This window comes from Sciurus vulgaris, assembly GCF_902686455.1.
Source record: "Sciurus vulgaris genome assembly, chromosome: 8".
Taxonomy (NCBI): Eukaryota; Metazoa; Chordata; class Mammalia; order Rodentia; family Sciuridae; genus Sciurus; species Sciurus vulgaris.
This window is the reverse complement of record NC_136468.1, coordinates 90,147,401-90,166,865: the sequence shown is the minus strand read 5'-3', so window position 1 is coordinate 90,166,865 and position 19,465 is coordinate 90,147,401. Positions and strand designations below refer to the sequence as shown.

The 19,465-nt window shown below is 41.8% G+C and overlaps 1 protein-coding gene across 4 annotated transcripts in view; it reads left to right on the top strand.

The window, feature by feature from the left end:
- Positions 1-19,465, top strand: part of CPVL (carboxypeptidase vitellogenic like) — a 157,362-nt gene that overhangs the window by 79,991 nt on the left and 57,906 nt on the right. For 3 of the 4 annotated variants that reach the window (XM_079152570.1, XM_079152569.1, XM_079152568.1), the window contains exons 8-11: positions 10,636-10,758; positions 11,364-11,495; positions 17,237-17,335; positions 19,072-19,245. In XM_079152570.1, coding sequence (XP_079008696.1) covers positions 10,636-10,758; positions 11,364-11,495; positions 17,237-17,335; positions 19,072-19,245 — 528 coding nt within the window. The remainder of the gene's footprint in view (positions 1-10,635; positions 10,759-11,363; positions 11,496-17,236; positions 17,336-19,071; positions 19,246-19,465) is intronic. The other variant, XM_079152571.1, reaches the window with a different exon arrangement.

Genomic DNA, 19,465 nt, shown 5'->3' with positions numbered 1-19,465 from the left:
TTTATCCTCTGAAGCTTACAGCTGGAGTGTGGGGGATGACTGAGCTCCAGTGGAAGATCAGGTGAAGATCCAGGAGGAAGGGCTAGAAGGATGCTGAGCAAGAACATCTGCAAATGTGCACATTAAGGAAGTGAGAGAGAGAAATATAATTTCCATTTTCCAGGGGAATGGCAAGTGGAAGGAACTAGGAATGTTTTCTTTTTAGGCCTGCTTTCTTCTCTTTCTAAGCTATTTGGAAAGGATATTGACTGTGTCACACCATGCTTCATGGTTTCTATAGCTAGTTGTCCAGTTGAGATTACTTAGGCCTCTACCAATAATTCCCTCTTGTTCTGGCCTGTTTAACCAGTCTCAGAGGCAGGGTGGGGAAAGGGCAGGTAGTGACACTCTTGTCATCTGGCAGCAACCCTGGAATATGTCCACTTTCTCTCTGCAACAGAAGAGTAATCTGTTTAGTGTGTAATTCCTTGTCTTGTAAGTAATATGGCAATGTTTTTAACCATGATGTTGAATGCTCAGCAAAGCAGCCAAATCCCGGATGAAAAATTTGCCTTGTCTATTTTATTTCTGTCTCGTGGTTTTATGCATGTAATTTCCAAATGTGTATGGGGAAGGACAGTTTTCTTTTTACATTCTTTGCTGCCAGGACGAATATTCTTGAGGGAATCCGTGCTTTCCAGTGATGAAGGAAGACATGAGCAGGCAGGCCAGGCCTAAGGTAGAGATTCGAGGTTGCCAGATAGCAATGAGTGGTGTGGGGTCTGTTTTGTCTGAGGGTACATCCCTTTCCAGAAGAAAGAGCACTAGATAATAACACCTTGATGATCTATCATTATTACAATGCCACGTTTCTCTAGTCCAGTTGGTCTCATCTGGTCTGTCATCTGTTTTAAGGCCATGAGACAGAATAAAGAAGTGGAAGGAATCCTGGATCAATAATTAGGAGACCTGGGACCTCACCAGATGATTCTGGGAAAGTTTTTCTTTTTTTTAAACCTCTGGGCTTCTGCTTTTAATCTTACAATCAGAGGGGTTGATTTTTAAATTACATCACTTCCAGGGATATTTTGCTTTATTAGAAGTGGAACTGTGGTTACCTAGACTTAATTCTTCTAGCATCTATACATAATTGCAGTTTTAACATAGTGCCAACCCATCCTTCTTTCTCCACTCATCGCCCCCCAAAAAAGTTGTTACATATTTTTCAAGAAAGAAAAACCCTTTCTTTTCTGAACTCTTAATTTGCCCACCCTCTTAGGGAGGCTGAACAAACAGTCACTCAGTTTGTAGAATCATCATTGAAAGATAAATGCATACATTCAGAAGTGGTTTCTGCCTTTCTGTGCACACCCCCTGACCCTAAGCACACAGTATTATGTACTGTAAGGGGCACAGTGAATGTGTGAACGAGGGAAGCCACGTTCAGAGGGTCTGGAGCAGCTGTTTAGAGCTCTGACTTTAGTGTAAGGGAGTATGGAAATAATAATAGTACCTACTGCATAGTACTGTTTTGAGCATTTAATTAACTAATCCTCCTCAGATATTTAGCATAGTGATCAGCTGTGGCAAGTACCCAACACTGATGCCTATTATTACCATTCGTGTTGAAAAGCTGTATTAATCTATTATGGCTCCAAATCATTTGACCCAACACATATAGACAGGGCCTGAGTGTTCCACTCAGCTCTCTCATTGTTGGAATGTGGCATTGTCTTATCTGTGTGTGGTTTTTTAAAAAAAAAATTTGGTGGTACTGAGATTTGAACCCAGGACCTTGTGCATTCTGAGAAGATGCTCTACCACTGAGCTACATTCCTAGCTGAAATCATTTTTAAAAGAAATAACTTGTTTCATCTAAAAGATGAAGATGGAGCTTAGAAGTTGATATGAGGGTTGGGTTTATTTATTTTTCATATGGATAGCAGCCAGATGTGTCAGGACCCACCCCAGGTTCCTCACCCCTGCAGTACAGACCAGGTGTGGCACCCAGAGGGAGCCTGTGGGCCAGCAGTGGGCGTGAGGGAGACGGGAGAAGCCTCTTTGTCCCCTTTCCTTCTCTTCTTTCCTGCCCAGAACACCGACTGGAATTAATTTTCTCTAAAGAGAGACAAATGTGTCTGTAAATCACCCTCCTCAAGGCATGAAAAAAATGTACTTCAAAAAGGAACAAGCTCCATTTAATTCTCATAATTAACTTTCTTTAAGTGTTATCCTTCCCAAGCCGGTAACTGTTAGTGAGCCTGCTCTTGTTCTTGAGGCGCAGGCACACTTTAGAGTCCTTGCCAACCTCCAGAGGCCCACTTAGATGGTAAAGCAAAACAGCCTCATGCAGGAGACAGGTGGCAAGACATGAGCCTGAGCATGTGGCTTCCTGAGTCACTCCCAGGGAAGAGGCCATGTTCTTGAGTGGTTATGGATGGATGGGAATGCTTCCAAAATGGCAGGGCAGGTGGGTCAACCTGGGCATGGCTTCTCCAGCAGCAGAGTAGAGCAGAGTCTCTCTATAAGCAGTTTTTCAAACATGATTAATTTGAGACCAATATAGGCAAAATTTTAAAGTTATTTATATGTAGTTAGCAAGCTTAATTGGGTGGTTTATCTTTACCTACAAGGTGAAGTTCTGTTGGGAGCATATGTCTGATGACCTTCATTGAAATCACAGTGGTCTGTTGGGTTGAGGTAGTTGCCTCCTGGCATGTGAGAACCATGTTTTTAAAATGTCCTTCATGCAATACTAAGCACACTGTTTAATGAATGACATAGAGTGGCTTCACGCAAGGTTGTCATTAGATAAAATTAAAATATTGATGCTGTTTCTCTCTGACATTTTTTCAACTCCCTCTCAGTAACCCTGCCCTCTGACCTACACCCTGGTCCCGCAGGACTCTCCTTCCTGCTTATTTTCTAGGCCTGTTCTATGAACAACCTCCCACCCTCAGCCCCACTCACCTTGACTATATTGTACTCAGGTTTATTTCTCCAACTTTCTCCAGCTTTGTTGTGATTATTCTTTTATCTGTCCCAACTCTGACTTATCAGTTCACCATCCATTAGCAAAGATCAGACAAATGGGCATACTATCAACATGTCTGCATTTGACTAGAGAACCGTGCCTGCCCACGGAAAGTTATTTGTAATAGGAACTTCAGCACTGACATGCAAGTAGAGGGGTGGAGCGGACAACTATACTTGCAACAGGCCAGTAATCATGCTATGTAGGCCTGTATCATCCTGTTAGTTCAGGTTTGGGTTCATTAATTAGGTGGCTGAAAGAGTGCTTCAAGAACATCTCAAGCATGTTTTATTTGCGAATCTCATATTAAAATAAAAGTTATTCATTTAGAATGAATCATACAATGGGCATTTTGCTTAGTAGGGTTTCCTATATTACATCATTAAATCCTCACAGCCACCTAATAATATAAATGATATTATTTTCTCTGTTTTACAGGTGAGGTGTCTGAGGCTTAGAGAGGTTAGGTATGCTTTACCAAGGTAACCCAGCTAGAAAGTGGAGGAGCCAGAATTGGAGCCTGAAAGGTTGGACTCCAGAGCCCAATATTGCTATCCAGGAATTAGCCAAGGGTTGCAGCCCTGCCTGGGGAGATGCACATTGTCTCTAGGACCTGAGTTTCCACAGAGCAGATCCTCTTTCCATGAAAGGGAGTCAGACATCCGCTTTCATATTTCCTGCAGATCTCTAGGGTTATAACCTTATACAAACAGAAAAGAAGCTCCTTAACTCTTTGAATGTCTCTGTCTTTCTGGCCAAGACTTACTTTTAATCATAAAGACTTGGCTTTGATCATAAAGTTTTATAGAGTAAGTGGAAGTTTCAAGTGATAGAAAGACCTGAAGTCCTTGGAATGCAATTATTTCTCAAGGCTTGGAACTTGCTGAATTTTATTAGATAGCATTCAAGCTGTTTTAACTCTTGAGCCCATGACAAATGTCTATTTTCAATTATGTCCATCTGCACTTGCCAATATTTTCTTTTAGAATTGAAAAAGGATTTGTGACTATTTAATGAGTTTAATATTATAAAAATTAAGGTTTAGCTGCAACCCAAAAAACTGAACAAAGACATGGAAATGTTTGCAAGTTGGTCCTCTGGCTTTTGGAGAGCAAATCAAATCAATATATATTTACTGATCCTTTAGTTGCATGGAGAAGAATATGAGTGAAAACAGAAATCATGAAAAGCTTTGTCTGCAGTGAACTACCACACAAACTGAGCAGTGTAGAGACATCAGTAGTACCTGATTGGATGAAATGTCCAACTCGGGGACAGGAAATGTCAAGTTACATCTATTATGTAGCTTTAGCCTTCTGAATTCTCTCTACAGGGAGCACACAAAGGGCTCCATTTGTTGACTGTGGTCCAGAGTGTTCATTCTCTTTATTTAAAGGCCAAATTAGCTGTCTTCTCCATTTTAAACAAAAGGGTTTCTTCATCCTCTTGAATCACCTGGCTTCAAGCTGGGTTTCTCCAAATTGGCACCAAAGTCAGAGTAAGTTGAGGAGGGGGAACATCTTGTTCACCTATGCCTGACACTGACGGATGTTTTTGAAAAGCAGCATCCTCTCAATACTAAAAGAGAATATATCATTCTAGAAGGCAGCATGTACCTTCACTTTAGTTTATGTGACTAAAAGTTGGCTACAGATCAAAATGTTCTTGCTATGTGTCTGTGCCTGTAGATTTTGCAAGAGTCTTTTTAAGCTCATATTCAAGAGAAATAGCTGCTTTGATAAAATCATATTCTTGTTAGAAGCCTTTTTTTAATTGCAGCAATGTGGTCTTGAAATTAGATGACGCATGGTCTAGAAATGTCTAGGAAGTTGTAGAGATTACCACAACCCTGAAGTTTCAGCTTTCCTCATTCATTAATTTTCTGAACTGGCCATTCGAAGGCCACACTTCTCTCCTCAGAGGAAATAAGGGTACTGAGTGAAGTAAGAGTCTAGCCAGCCCCAGGCTAGATGAAGTCAACACTGCCTTAGCCTAATCCTTGGCTGCTACCTAGCGTTACCCCAAAGCACTAGGGCTCTCACCAGTTTTTGTGGCTTTCTTTGTGTTTTCTTGTGTGTATGAAATTCTCTTCAAAGCATGGCGATTCTCCTCTTCCCTCTGATCTACCACCATCAGTGGGGGTGGCCGTACCACAGTCTGTGCCTGGGAAGAGTGGGATGACAAGGCAGGTGTGCAGCTCTTTCCTGAAGGCAGCTCTTCTTCGTTTCCTTCAGGTGACAGGAGTTCTCATCATCCAGCTAAGAATTCTTCAGAGAAGCATCTGGGGAAGCGGGGACAGGGCAGGGGAAGGGGTTCAGAATGACCCTTAGGATCCTCAAGACATCAGCTGACATTGATATCACCCCCACCTCTTTCTCCCAGGGAGATGTTAGGAGCTAAATAAAGCCTGACTCTGGATGGGGGAACTTTGCGTCAGGTTGAGGTGTGCCTTACTTCCCAAAGCCATTGCTTATTATCACCTATAAAGTTCTGAATATTTTCCCATGAAATGTATACCAAGATGCAAGACAGAGAATGAGTCGAACTGCATCTTTTTTTTTTTTTTCTTTTCTACTAACCCTCAGTAAGAAATATATAGCTGGCTGAGAATAGCTTAAAGAATAGTAACTGTGAACATATGTGAAATTTCTCTAAGAGGACATTGTTTCCATTATAATATATCCTCTCACAATGTTTTTTTTTTTTTTTTTTTTTCTTCTGGAGGAGTCGATTGAAACTGGATTTTAAATATGAACTCTGTCTTTTCTCCTCCCTTTACAAGTAACGGGGCTCCAGGGATACAGTCAAGTCAGCAGTGGATACTGTTGAAACATGTACACAGGGAGATTCAGAACACACAATTACAAGTTTCTCTAAGTCTAATTTCATTGTACTTTTACACATCTGGATAATTAACCAAGCATTACATTCTCTCTGGACTATTTTTACAAGTACAATGTGCTCCTCACGTGATTTCCATTAAGCTGTTCCAAGCATCATTTAAGTACTCAGAAAGATTGCAGAGTCAAAACTACAACTCAACTATGATGTGGAGGTCTTTTTCTCATAGGGGAAATAAAAGATTGAGAACTGAATTCTGAGATCCTTCTGATGTTGTAGGAGAATTGGAAGTTTATTGCTTCTCTGAGCTCCAGCAAATAGAAGTATGTACAAACACACCCTAATGTCTCTGGTCCCTCTTGTTGGAGGTGTGTTCAAATAGGGTCACCCTGGGAGAAATTAACCAAACAAGTGCTAGAGTTGGCAGCTTAAAGCTCCTTTAAATATTAGGAAGGAATAATAAGGGAAGACTAAAAATAAAATCCTGATGTGTGAATTACAAACCTTGTTGTAATTGTTGTGTAGGATATATATGTTTATCTGGCTGAGTTCCTCATTTGAAGGTCACTGCAAAACTCTGAAATAATAAGTATCAGACAGTTTCTGGCTGTACTTTTTCTCTTTCCTCTTCTAATGGCTTTGATGTTGCTCTGAGCTTTTATGAGGCCAGGTTCTGATCTGATGCTAGAAGGTTAGTGTTAATTTGCAGACTTTGGGGCCTTCACTGACCGACTGCTGCCCATATCGCTGAACACCACGGGCAGGTCAGAGAAACCACAGCATGAGAGTTCTTGTTGCTGTTGCTGTTGTTATCAGTACGGGCAGAACTCAGAACAAAAGGAGCAAGAGTTCTTAGAATCAGGATCACAGCAATAAGCCCAAGGGCCCCAGATGGCTATATCTAACCCATTAGGCAGTCACATCTAAAGCTTCCCTCCAAATCTGAGTTTCTATTTAAAATATATACAGGAAATAGAAACCTAGGCAAAACAGAACATACTTGATTTATTGTCTGGTTATCTTTAGAAGTACTGGTGGTGGTCAGAGAATCGTTCAATTGAGAAATAAGTGATTCAAGAATAAAATGTCTGCTTTTGCAAACAAAAAGAAATATATCTGAACAAGGAGGGTGAAATAATTGAAATTTCATTATAATGTTTTGGTGTCTGTTTTCCATAAAATAATCCTATAATTGTCTACTGTGTGACAGCCTGAGTCGCTCAACCAGTGGAATGATTAATGAAAAAGGCAATGAAGGATTTGTCACACTGTCACAAAGCAAGGAAGTGTGTGATAGTCATTAGAAGTAGAAAAAATGAGATAAACATCATCACTGTGAGGTTAGCAGATGTGAAGTGAATACTGAAGGGTCTGGCTTTGGAAGTGATTATGGCATTGCCCATCCTGCCCACATGTTCTTCATAAATGGTCAGCGCAGCAAGCATGCAAAGGATGAAAACGAGATTGGGTCCCAGCGTGAGGACCAGAGACCCAGGCATTCCAGGACCATTGACTAAAATGGCTTTTGATAGGAATGAGAGCTGGGAAGGGGCCACACCTGGCTAGAATTCCAGCTGGGAGTGGACTGAGTCCCCAGACCCTTGTTTTCATCATTGTAAAACATAGGGAAATAACGTTTGCTGTAAATGGACTCAGATCATAATAGGTGAAGTAGCCTGGTGTACAGTAGGTGCTCAAAAGTCAAATGTGTGTTCCTTCTTGATTTTCTGCCTGGTTATATCCCAGATGGTCGCATGTGGAAGGTGCCATAAGAATGTGGGTGTCTTCGGCTTAAATTGTCATCACTATCTATACAACAATTTAAAGTCCATGCCCTTCCAACTCAGAAGAAGTGAAAAGAGGTGTTTTATTACCAGGTTAACCATAAGACAGCTTCAAAGATAACATCACTAGAACATATATTTTTAAGTGTTTGTATCAATTTCCAGTAGGGAAAAAATATTTAGAAGTCATGCCAGATACATTGTTCATTTATCAAGTATGTTTTTATGTATCTCCTTGGTGTTGGGCAATATGCATATCATGGGAATAATAATTCATGAAATGGTAAACCTTGCTCTATCACATTCAAGGCAAGGTTTCCAGAATTTATTTTCAAAAGAAATTACGAGTTTTACAAGGGCGAGTTTTGTGCTGGTTTGTTTTTGTGTCTGTTCAAGTATGTACACAATGACTTTGACGGCAGAGTGGTCCAACACCCCACTGTGGAATAAAGAGTATGTGGTCCATCTTTCCCAGTAAAATGATTGCTCAAGAAACTGTGCTTGTTTGTCATCTTAAAGAAATTTTATTTGATAAATGTTCACTTATTGCCACTAATGAGAATATAGCACAGTTATAAAACAAACTGAATTTCAGACATGGAAACACATCTCTATACTGTCACAAGGCAGCCAAATGTACTTATGACTATGAATGAATAAATTAGTATGATTCACTACTTTGCCTAAATAATTATTATTGCATAAGAAGGCTGCATCAGTAAGGAGATCGTGAATAGATTACTTAAATTATGTTCTTTTATCATAACTTGGAAGGAGTTGAGATTTTTAGAGGAGATTGGACCAGAAATAATTCTGGCTGTACCATTCAGCTTCTCAGTCATGATGTCCTGTCTTGAAATGGGAATAGTGCTGTCTCCCTGTGATTATGTTATGGATTAAAGGAAAGCCCTGAGGAGCTCCTCCTTTGAACTACAGAGCTCTGGAGAGCCTTAGAGATATTTTAAAGGGCCTATTAATGTACAGGTACCCACATAAGGCTTCTGATCTATTTTGAACATATACGCATCACTGTTTTTCAAATGCATGTAAATTCGTGCATTCAACAATTATTTATTGAATCCTGCCTGACAAATGGACAGCATTTCAAAGTGCAAATGCTCAGTGGACACAAATAAACAAAACGGCCCATACCCCTGTGTTCAGGGATCTTATCTTCTAGTATGGGTGGAACACAACAATGTACAAGATAAAGAAGTAACAGTTAGTTGAATAATGATAAGGATGAAGGGGAAGAGTAAAAGAGAGAGGGGGAATATAAAATGGAAAAGGAGGGATGTCAACTTTTAGGTAGGGTGGCCAGGGAGCACTTCTCAGAAGGCATCTTTTAGGGAAGTGAGGGAATGAGCATGTGGCATCTGGGAGAGGAGACTTTCAGGTGGGGGGAACAGCTGGCACGAAGGCCTTGGCTGGCATATGCCTGGCACGAGCAAGGAACATTGTGGAACCCAGAGAGACTGGAGAAGGAGAAAGAAGATAGTAGGGCGAGAAGAAAGCAATCATGCCAGCCTTTATACCCCAGAGAAAATCTGTTGCTTTAACTCCGGGGTGGAGGAAGTCACTGAAGGATCTGAACAAAGGACTGGCATAATCTGGTTTAGATCTCACAGGTTCACTGTCTTAAAATCACCAGAGCCAGGTGCAGTGACTCATGCCTGTAATCCCAGTGACTCCGAAGGCTGAGGCAGGAGGATCATGAGTTCAAAGCCAGCCTCAGCAAAAGCAAGGTGCTAAGTTACTCAGTGAGGCCCTGTCTCTAAATAAAATAAAAAATAGGGCTGGGGATGTGGCTCAGTGGCTGAGTGCCCCTGAGTTCAATGCATGGTACCCCCGCCAAAAAATAGACCTGATGGGACTAAGAGCAAAAGAAGGGGACCAGTGAGGTCACTGTAGTAATCCAGGCAGGAGATGATATGATGGTGACCAGGAGCAAGCGGGGCGGGGGGTGCATGTGAGGAGACACTGGATTCCAGACACATTCTGATAGAATAGGTAAAGTTGACAAGCCTGGCTGACAGCCTTATGGTGGGGTGTACAAGAGACAGAGACATAAAGAATGCCTGAAGACTTTTGGTCTGAGCACTTGGAAAAATGGCATGAATGTGAACTGAAAGGGAAGGCTTGGGGTCTTGGGCTTCATTTTGAACATAGCCAGGAGGATTCCAAGTTCAAAACCAGCCTCAGCAATTCAGTGAGGCCCTAAGCAACTTAGGGAGACCCTGTCTCAAAATAAGAACAAAAAAGGGCTCAATGGTTAAGTGTCCCTGGTTCAATCCCTGGTACTGCCCACCCCCCAACAAAAGGCAATTTTTTGGTGGGAAATGCACAAGAACCATTTTTTAAAATATTATTGAACCAAAGTAGTACTTTATCAGCATACTCTAAAAGAAGAACTATTATGTTTTAGGTGAAAGAATGTCTACAAAATATTTTGACCTTAGAAAAAAGACTCTGTGCTGGAAAAGGTTGGAAATAAGGATACATTTAAGTAAAAGTTTTAGTGGTCAATTGGTTATTATTTTCCTTTTCCCCTTCTCCTATTCCTTTAATGCTTGTTGATTTGAAAATCAGATTTTAAAGTCTTAAGTTTTGACTTGAGACTTTTTTTCTTTAATTAAAGCTTTGAATAGAACTTTCTGGTAAAAAAAAGCCCAACAGGTAGCAGAATCATCATCACTGGTCCATGTTATTTTATTTTTAAGGAAATTAGAATGTTCCCTTATTCCATGTTTGTTATTTATTGATTTCTGTGTGTGTGTGCACCTGTCCTGTGACTGACATGTGACTTGGTGCTATTTGGTAAGACAAAAAAAGAGAGCGCTCCTTTCTGTTGTGGGGTTTCGAAGCGAGGTTAAGAAACAGGTTAAGAAACCTTAAATGGGAATAATCACAGCTTCATTGTTATTTCATCAGCCTAAGCACGTGTACCTGTACTAGCACCAATTTGTAATCATCCTCTTCAATATCTGTCCTCCTCAGTCTTATGCAGGGAAGTACGTGCCTGCCATTGCCCACTACATCCACTCCCTCAACTCCACCAAGGAGGTCAAGATCCACCTGAAAGGAATCGCTCTTGGAAATGCATATTCTGACCCTGAATCAGTAAGTGTCATGATGTTTCTTTCCCTTTTGTAACTTGAAGAGATTAAATCTCTTTTAATCAGAGGGACAGATGTATAAGCTCCTTTTACCCTAAAGGCTTAACTTGATAAAAGGCAATGCCAATGGACCTTTTGACTGAAATTTTCTACTTTTTTGCCATGTTTCAACCTGTCAACTTGCTCTGTCAGCCCACACTGACTGTCAGTGCAAGCATATATGTGTTGTACCGTGTGTTTATATTGTGTGTGCCGTGTATATTGTATGTGTGTGTTGGGTGGGTTTTGTGTGTTTGTGGTATGTGTGGTGTATGTTTTTGTTGGGTGGGTTTTATGTGTTTGTGGTTTGTGTGTGTGGTGTGTGTTTGTGTTGGTTGGGTTTTGTGTGTTTGTGGGGTATGTGTGTGCTGTATGTGTGCACTTATATATATTGTGTGTGTATGTGTGTGTGTGTGTGTGTGTGTGTGTGTGTGTGTGTATAATCATCCTATCTGGCTCTTTCCAGCACCAGACTGACAATTATGGAGTGTTACTTCACAAAGCAAATGGGCTTCCTGCCTTCTCTCCTTCTCAGTGTCTGGCACTTATGTGCGTCTCTTTTGTCCTCAGATTATAAGGGGCTATGCGGCATTCCTCTACGAAATTGGCTTGTTGGATGAGAGGCAGAAAAAGTACTTCCAGAAGCAGTGCAATAAGTGTGTAAAATACATCAAGGAGCAGAACTGGCTGCGGGCCTTTGAAGTGAGTTCTGGGGCCCCGTGCTGCCCTCAAGCAATTAAAACCATCTGAGGAGAGGAGGGGTCAGTGGAAGCCCCATGGTGCTGGGTTTTTATGAGAGAAGGGATATCTGCCTGGAGAGATGAGTGGGCGCGTGGAGAAGAAACGAACTGTCTGTGTTTCTTTGAATTTACTTTGGCTGTATTAAGCCTGAGGTCATCTTGGAGTGTTTATCTAGCTGTGTCTTTCATTAACTGTTCTGATTTCTTTAAATGCTCTGTGGGACCTAAAGACCTCTCCTGTCATATGGAAATCAGAAGAAAGGCAACCTCGGAAGTAAATGCATAAACTTCAGCATGTGTGTAAAACCATTTAAAAGGCGTACGTCCACAGACAGGGTTTCAGCTGGAGAAGTGACCACAGTGCTCAACAAACAGCACATGTTCCTATGTGTCAGGAACAAGAGATTATGAAGTGTAGTGATCTGAAACTTTTTCAAAGAGCCATTGGTATTTGTAGATGTTTTTATGTTGCTCCTCTGAAAGTAAACTTGAGAATCTGATAATATGCTTATATTCTTCAGCCTTTTCTTCCTTGGTATTTAAAATGTAAGCGCACACTAAACTAGGATATGGGAAGTTGGGTGTTTGGGGCTCTTGCAGACAAAGGTTGTGTGTAAACAATCTCCCTAGGGGCTTTCTGTCATGTTTCCTAGCGTCATTCTGATTGACACTTTGGTTGATGAGGCAAGGACTGAATTTTGAGGACTTTAAAACTCATTATGGTTATTAAGGCAGAAGCCTGATATTAATAGTCTTCTGGATACTCCAGATCAACCAGTTCAGGTCAAAATGGGAGACATACAAACTTACAGTTATCCTGCATTTTGCTGGTAGGATGCCAGGACACCACCTGAAGTCCCCCAAGGCAGTGACTGCTCTTGCTATGAATTCTGATGGCAGCAACCTGTACAAACAGATTGAGATAGGGAAGTTCTAGCCATCCAGCGGGACACTTATGGGCTCTGTCTTCTGTGTCAGGAGACCAGATGTGGCTGCAAAGTATGGATTCAGAATTTTTTGTGTAATGGTTAATGCAAAGGAAGAGGGATCTTCTTGGAGATGTGTAGGGTCATGCTCCAACCTGCCGTGACAGTATTTTCAAGACTGGTTTTAGGCTCTCCACTGTTAGTAGTCAGACAGGGTGAAAAGGAACCTTAAGAATTTTAAATTAATTTTATGTGGCATAAGATCAGTTTTCAAGGGAGACATTTAGTGTGTTTTTAAAGCACACCGCAGTGTCAAGAGTAAGAACATTTGAGAGGTCCAGAGGTGCAAAGAATGCAGGGAGATGACTGTGGGCCACAGAGTAGCAGCCTCAGAGGCCCAGAGGACTAGGGGACCTGGGGGAAGTTCATGTATGTTGTGTATTCAGAGATACGGAACGTGTGACTCAGAATCAGATTCATCCTAAAACCAAAACCAAAACAAAACAAAACAAAAAACACAGCAAAACCCTTGATGATATGGGATGTCTTTTTGACCACTGGACCAATATCTCAAGAGAAGGATTAAAACATAAAGACCTTTGTTTCCTCAAGGGAAAAACAGACAAAATAATAGTAAGGACAGCAAACAATGGGTGGCTTAAATGTGCTTCAGTAACAGCACCGAAAGACTCCAAGAAATCCTGAAATCCAAGAGGATACGAGAGTCAAAATCTGAAGCTTAAATGATAAAGCCTAGTTGATGATCTGATTCTTTAAAATGATTTAGTTAATCAAAGAGGAGTAACTCACTACTGGGGAGGACTTTAGAGATAGAGGAGACTATGCCTACACACACACGCACACACACTTTACTGAGGAGGATAGTGTGTCCCAGAGGACTGAGTCACACAGCTAGACTGTGGTAGGTCTAGGGCGAGAACTGTTCCCCCAATTCACACCCTAGTATTTCTTTTGCAGTAATTTTTAGGCATTCTATATAAATCTTGGGGGTATTTTAGAGATTCTGCAAGATACAAAATGACTGATCTCTGGTCCTGTCTGTCTGCCTCCTGTGACAGTGTCCTGGATCACAGAATAATCTTTGTGAAACACATTTTGATTAGCAATGGAATTTCAGAGGTCTGGGCTACCCACCTTATTTGTTGGACATCAAATGATTTTTGGGTGGTCGGGTACCGGAGATTGAACTCAGGGACACTTGGCCACCAAGCCACCTCCCCAGCCCTATTTTGTATTTTATTTAGAGACAGTGTCTCATTGAGTTGCTTGCACCTCGATTTTGCTGAGGCTGACTTTGAACTCACAATCCTCCTGCCTCAGTCTGCCGAACTGCTGGGATTACAGGTGTGAGCCATCTCACCCAGCTTCAAATTAATTTTGACTCTTTCTGAAAACAGATTAATCGCCCTGGTCCCCTGTGGTGCTGGGAATTGAACCCAGGGCCTAATACATGCTGGGCAAGCACTCTATCACTCATCCCCTTCCCTAATTCTTGCAAATCCATTCCTAAAGATTGATTTGATATTCCCATTGATGTTGAAGATCATCTCTAGAGATGAATTCCCAAAATGATATGGATCTTCAGGACAGTTGCTGGCCTATGGTACCTACTCTGGGTGGACAAATCAGAAAAAGCCACCTCCTTTGGGCTGACACAGTCCTGTGGGTTCAGGGATTTGCAAGCAGGTGCCTCCTCTGGAGATGCCTCCTCTGGGTGAGGGTGAGGAGTGACCCTTTCTCCAGATGCAGCCTGGGCTTTGCCCAGCTCCCTGTGCCTTCTCACCCCTCAGCCAGGTACCCCCATCATGCACAATAAGCACAACCAGATGTGGGGCAAAGCATGGCTAGAAGATGCTGAGGACCAGGAGACCCTGCAGCGTGATGGCTGGTGAACCACCCAGGTTGGGGATGTGGGCTGCAGAGTCATGCCCTGGGTTCCAGTCTCCCCTCTGCCAGCATTAGTAGGGCATCCTGGGCATGTTACTTAATTTTTATGTATCTCAGTTTCCTCACCTAAAATTAGGATAACAATATCTTATAAGAAACCTAAATTCATACTTGATAGATGATTTTATTTATTTATTTATTTATTTATTTATTTATTTATTTATTTATTTATTTATTTTTGGTACCAGGGATTGAGCCCAAGGGTGTTTAACCACTGAGCCACATCTCCAACCCTTTGTATTTATTTATTTATTTTTATTGTGAGACAGGATCTCACTGGGTTGCTTACAGCCTCACTAAGTTGCTGAGGCTGGCTTTGAACCTGTGATTCTTCTGCCTCAGCCTCCTGAGCCACTGGGATTATAGGTGTGTGCCACCCGCCTGGTGAGAGGTGATTCTTTAAATGTGCTGAGTTCATTTCTAAAAATACTTCCCCGAGAACCCCTCATCACTGAATGTCATCAGCAGCAACCCCCCAGCCCTGACTTCATTCTTTTCTGTGATCGTTCTCCTCATCCTCTTGCCTCATACACACCTTGCTCTCCCCCTGATGAGGCTGCTGCTCTTGCAGTGTCCCCAAGCAAGAGCCCTTCTCCCTCTCAGGTGGAGCAGGTGCCTTCCTTGCTCCTTGTTTGTGCTTCCGGATTATGTCCCCTACTCTTCCTAAAGCATGTGCTTGGCACTCTGTGTCCTCTCTTGGTGCCCCCCACCACTTGTTTCCCAACATCTGGGTCATGCCCTCTCATTTTCTGGCTAGCTGAGCTCCTACCTCCCTCTCATCTGGTGACTCCTGGTGACCATGGTGTCCGTATTGACACTCCTTTCAATACTTGATTCCTTGGTTCCTTGACCTCCTCTTTTGCAACAATCACATTCTACTCATCTTAGATGCTCGTCCCTGTTAGCAAAAAAGTCAACAGCCACTCCACAATCTCCAATTAAAAAAAAATTTGTTCTTTTTAGTTATACATGACAGTAGAGTGTATTTGGATATATTATACATACATGGAGCATAACTTATTCTAATTAGGATCCCATTCTTGTGGTTGTACATGATGTGGATTTTCATTGGTTGTGTATTCATATATGAACATAGGAAAGTTGTGTCTGATTCATTCTACTGTCTCTCCTATTCCCATCCTCCTCCCTTCCCCTCATTCCTCTTTGTCTAATCCAATGATCTTCTATTCCTTACCCACCCCCATTGTGAGTCAGCAACCACATATCAGAGAGAACATTTTGCCTTTGAGGTTTTGGGGATTGACTTATTTCACTGAGCATGATAGTCTCTAGTTCCATCCATTCACTGGCAAATGCCATAATTTCATTCTTCTTTATGGACAAGTACGATTCCATTGTGTACATATACCACATTTTCTTTATCTATTCATCTATTGAAGGACACTTAGGTTGGTTCCATAGCTTAGCTATTGTGAATTAAGCTACTCTAAATAGTGATGTGACTGCATCACTGTAGTATGCTGATTTTAAGTCCTTTGGGTATAAATTGAGGAGCGGGAGAGCTGGGTCAAATAGTGGTTCCATTCCAAGTTTTCTTAGGAATCTCCATAGTGCTTTCCAGAGTGGTTGCACCAATTTGCATTCCCATCAGCAATGCCTGAGTATGCCTTTTCCCCACATCCTCACAATATTTGTTGTTACTTGTGTTCTTGGTAATTACCATTCTGACTGGAGTGAGATGGAATCTCAGTGTAGTTTTAATTTGCATTTCTCTAATTGCTAGAGATGTTGAACTTTTTTATGTATTTGTCGATCATTCATATTTTGTCTTCTGTGAAGTGTCTGTTCAGTTCCTTTGCCCATTTATTCATTGGGTTATTTCGTTTTTTGTGTGTGTTAGGCTTTTTTGAGTTCTCGCCATCTCAATTTTGAACAGCTTTCTCCAACTGCCACCCCCTACCCTACCAGCGCTTGTGCTGATATGCCAGTTCTAGTAGACCTGCAGCCTCAAGGTCTCTGAACCCACGGACCCTACAGGCTCTCATTTCTCTAATTACCGAATCCCTAATCCCGAGGTCAGACCTCCCCAACTCCTGCACCCTTCAGCACTTCCTCTAGCTCCTCTGGCTGAACCATTGCCCTGCCTGAATCCACCTCCCTGCACCCCGGGCCTGTCCCGGGCAGCTGCACCTGGCTGGAGAGAAGCACACAGCCATGCCGACGGCTCTCGCCTTCCTCTATTGACTGAGTTTTTAATGTCAGCCTTCTAAAGATGACTTCCACCAGTTTCTAGCACGTGCACGTTTGCCCACATCCTCTGTCCTCTCCCCTAGTACTGTGGGCAGGTGGTCCACCATCCGCCTTAAGGAGCCCTTCCCACAAGGCTCACTCCTACAGTCAAGACCTCTGGGTTTGCCCCTTCCTCTGCCCAGAATGTTCTTTCCCTAGTTGTCTGTATGGCTTGGTTCCGTCCAAGAGGTCTTAACTCAAATGCCATCTTCGAAGAGATGCCCTCTCTTTAGTGTCCCGTAGGGACATGTGCACACACCTCTCCTGTCACTGCCTGACGTACAGAGTTGGCACACTCTAACACACTGCACATTTCACTGAGCAATACTGGGGGTTTTATTTTCCCTTGAATATCAGCTCCAAGAGGACTTTTGGTCTGTCTTGTTCACTGGAGTTTCCCCAATGCCTCAGACAACGTTTTGCACAGAGAAGATGTGTAATAAATGCTCAATGAACGAAAGAGTGAAGGAAATGAGAAGCTGAATGGAATGACAAATATCTGTGCGTGTTCACCCACCCAGACATTTCCTTCTCTCCTCCTCCCTTCCTCTCCACCTAGATACTGGATAGACTACTGGATGGTGACTTGACGAGTGATATGTCTTACTTCCAGAATGTGACCGGATGTTCTAACTACTACAACATTCTACAGTGCACGGTAATAACTTTTTTTGGGGGGAGGGGACACCAGGGATTAAGTGAGAGGCAATGACCACTGAGAAACATCCCCAGCCTTATTTTGTATTTTATTTAGAGACAGGGTCTCACTGAGTTGCTTAGGGCCTCGCTTTTGTTGAGGCTAGCTTTGAACTTGTGATCCTCCTGCCTCAGCCTCCCAAGCCACTGGGATTACAGGTGTGTACCACTGTATCCTGCAGTAATAACATTTTTAAAACCACAGTCATGTTTGCTGAAAACTTTTGACCAAACCAAACATCCTCTGATTTGGAAAATAGTGGAGCTGCCTTTCTACTAGACAAAGATGTCCAAAGTGTTGAATTGGTCCTCTAATGGATTGTGATTTGTTTCCCACCAATGTTTTATGTGTTATAATTTGACCATCAACCATGTGTGATGTTCCAGATCACTCAGAACAATTCCTGATGGAATGATTTCCCTCCCAAGAGCTTGTTTCACAGGGGAGCTTGTGTAGAGGGTGGAAGCTCGGGGTTGCAGCTCTGGGTATCAGGTCTTAGAGTTTCAAGCCTGTTTGTGAGCCTCTTGAAAATGTCCACATTCTTTGTTCTGTACTTAAGACGACTTGGATAATCAAAGCTAGCAAAGCCTGTATGAAAATATTTGCTTTGTCTTACTTTTAACTTGAGATGTTTAGTGCCTTCAGTTCAGCCCTCACTTCAAGCCCTCTGGAATATTTCTTAAAGAATGGAAAGAGTTTCTTTCCTAAAAGTAGGCCAGAGTTGATGTCTTTTTGTGTGGAATTAACCAAGTAAGAGAAGAGGAGCCAAGTAGGGGCTGGGATTTGTATAATCTTCGTCTGACAATGTGTTGTTTTTAAAATTATCATATTTATGAACTATTAACTAGAAAGTTGATTTCAGTGGAATTTGTCGATCCTGTGCTTTGGGGTTTAGATTGCACCAAGAACAAAACATATGGCGGGGAAGAAAGAAACACCATTTGTGATTTGCATTTTTCTCTACAAAGTAATATATTCACAGTTAACAAAAATTGCTAACAAAGCACAAAGTTGTCACACTCAAACCCTAAGTTTTTTTTTATCCTTTTGTAACCTAAAGTTTTTTAAAGCCCTAATTCTTTTAGTATAATGATTTTTACAGAGACTTTTATGCAGTGTTGTGTTGGTTTCTTTTAAAAATAAGACTCATGAACTACTTTTCTTTTATCTCCTTCATAAAATATGCTTTTATATTTGATGTATTTCCCACTTACACTCAGCTGACATCATGTGTGTGGCTTTAATAAACAGCAGAACATGGAAAAGAAATCCTTATCTATTCATCCTCCACCACTCTGGCCTCCAAGATCCACTCCACCTTCTTTCCATAGAGCCACCAAAAAGGAGCAGTGGATATGGATCACCTCACCTCTTTCCTTTTCCCTTCCTGTCTCTTTCTCTAAGTGGAGTCACAGTTTACAAAAGATTAGTTTCTGAAAAAGAAAATCCGGCACTTGCAAATTGGATATCAACTCCAAGAGCAGCAGATCATCCTGATTTGTCCTTTGTAAAAGGATCTCATATAAATCATCTCAAAAACCTCTGTTTTAAAGTTTCCAGGGTCAGGACACTTTAAGAGTCATATCCTATCTTGCTCATTGTATTTTCTGCTGTGAGAAACCTGCAGCTTCTCCCAGCATGCCCTTCCTGGCCCTGGACCACATTCCCTAATATCCTTCTGTTGCAACCTCTGCCAGGAACCTGGGGACCAAAGTTACTATGGGAAGTTTCTATCACTCTCGGAAGTGAGACGAGCCATCCACGTGGGAAACCAGACCTTTAGTGATGGAACTGATGTTGAAAAACACTTGCGAAAGGACACAATGAAGTCGGTGAAGCCCTGGCTCACGGAGATCATGAATAACTACAAGGTAAGACGCTTAGGGCAGTCACTGTCTATTTTAGGAACTTTTCGGATTTCCTGGAGCAGAGCTGACTTTCTTTAATTTGTAACTTGCCTTTATCTTTAAACAACAACGACAACAACAAAACCTTTTTGCTAACATAAATAATCTCTGGTTTGTTGGATTTCTTTACATTAAAAGACTTCTTTCCTTTTAATTAAACCATTTTGCCCCTGATCATTCTTTG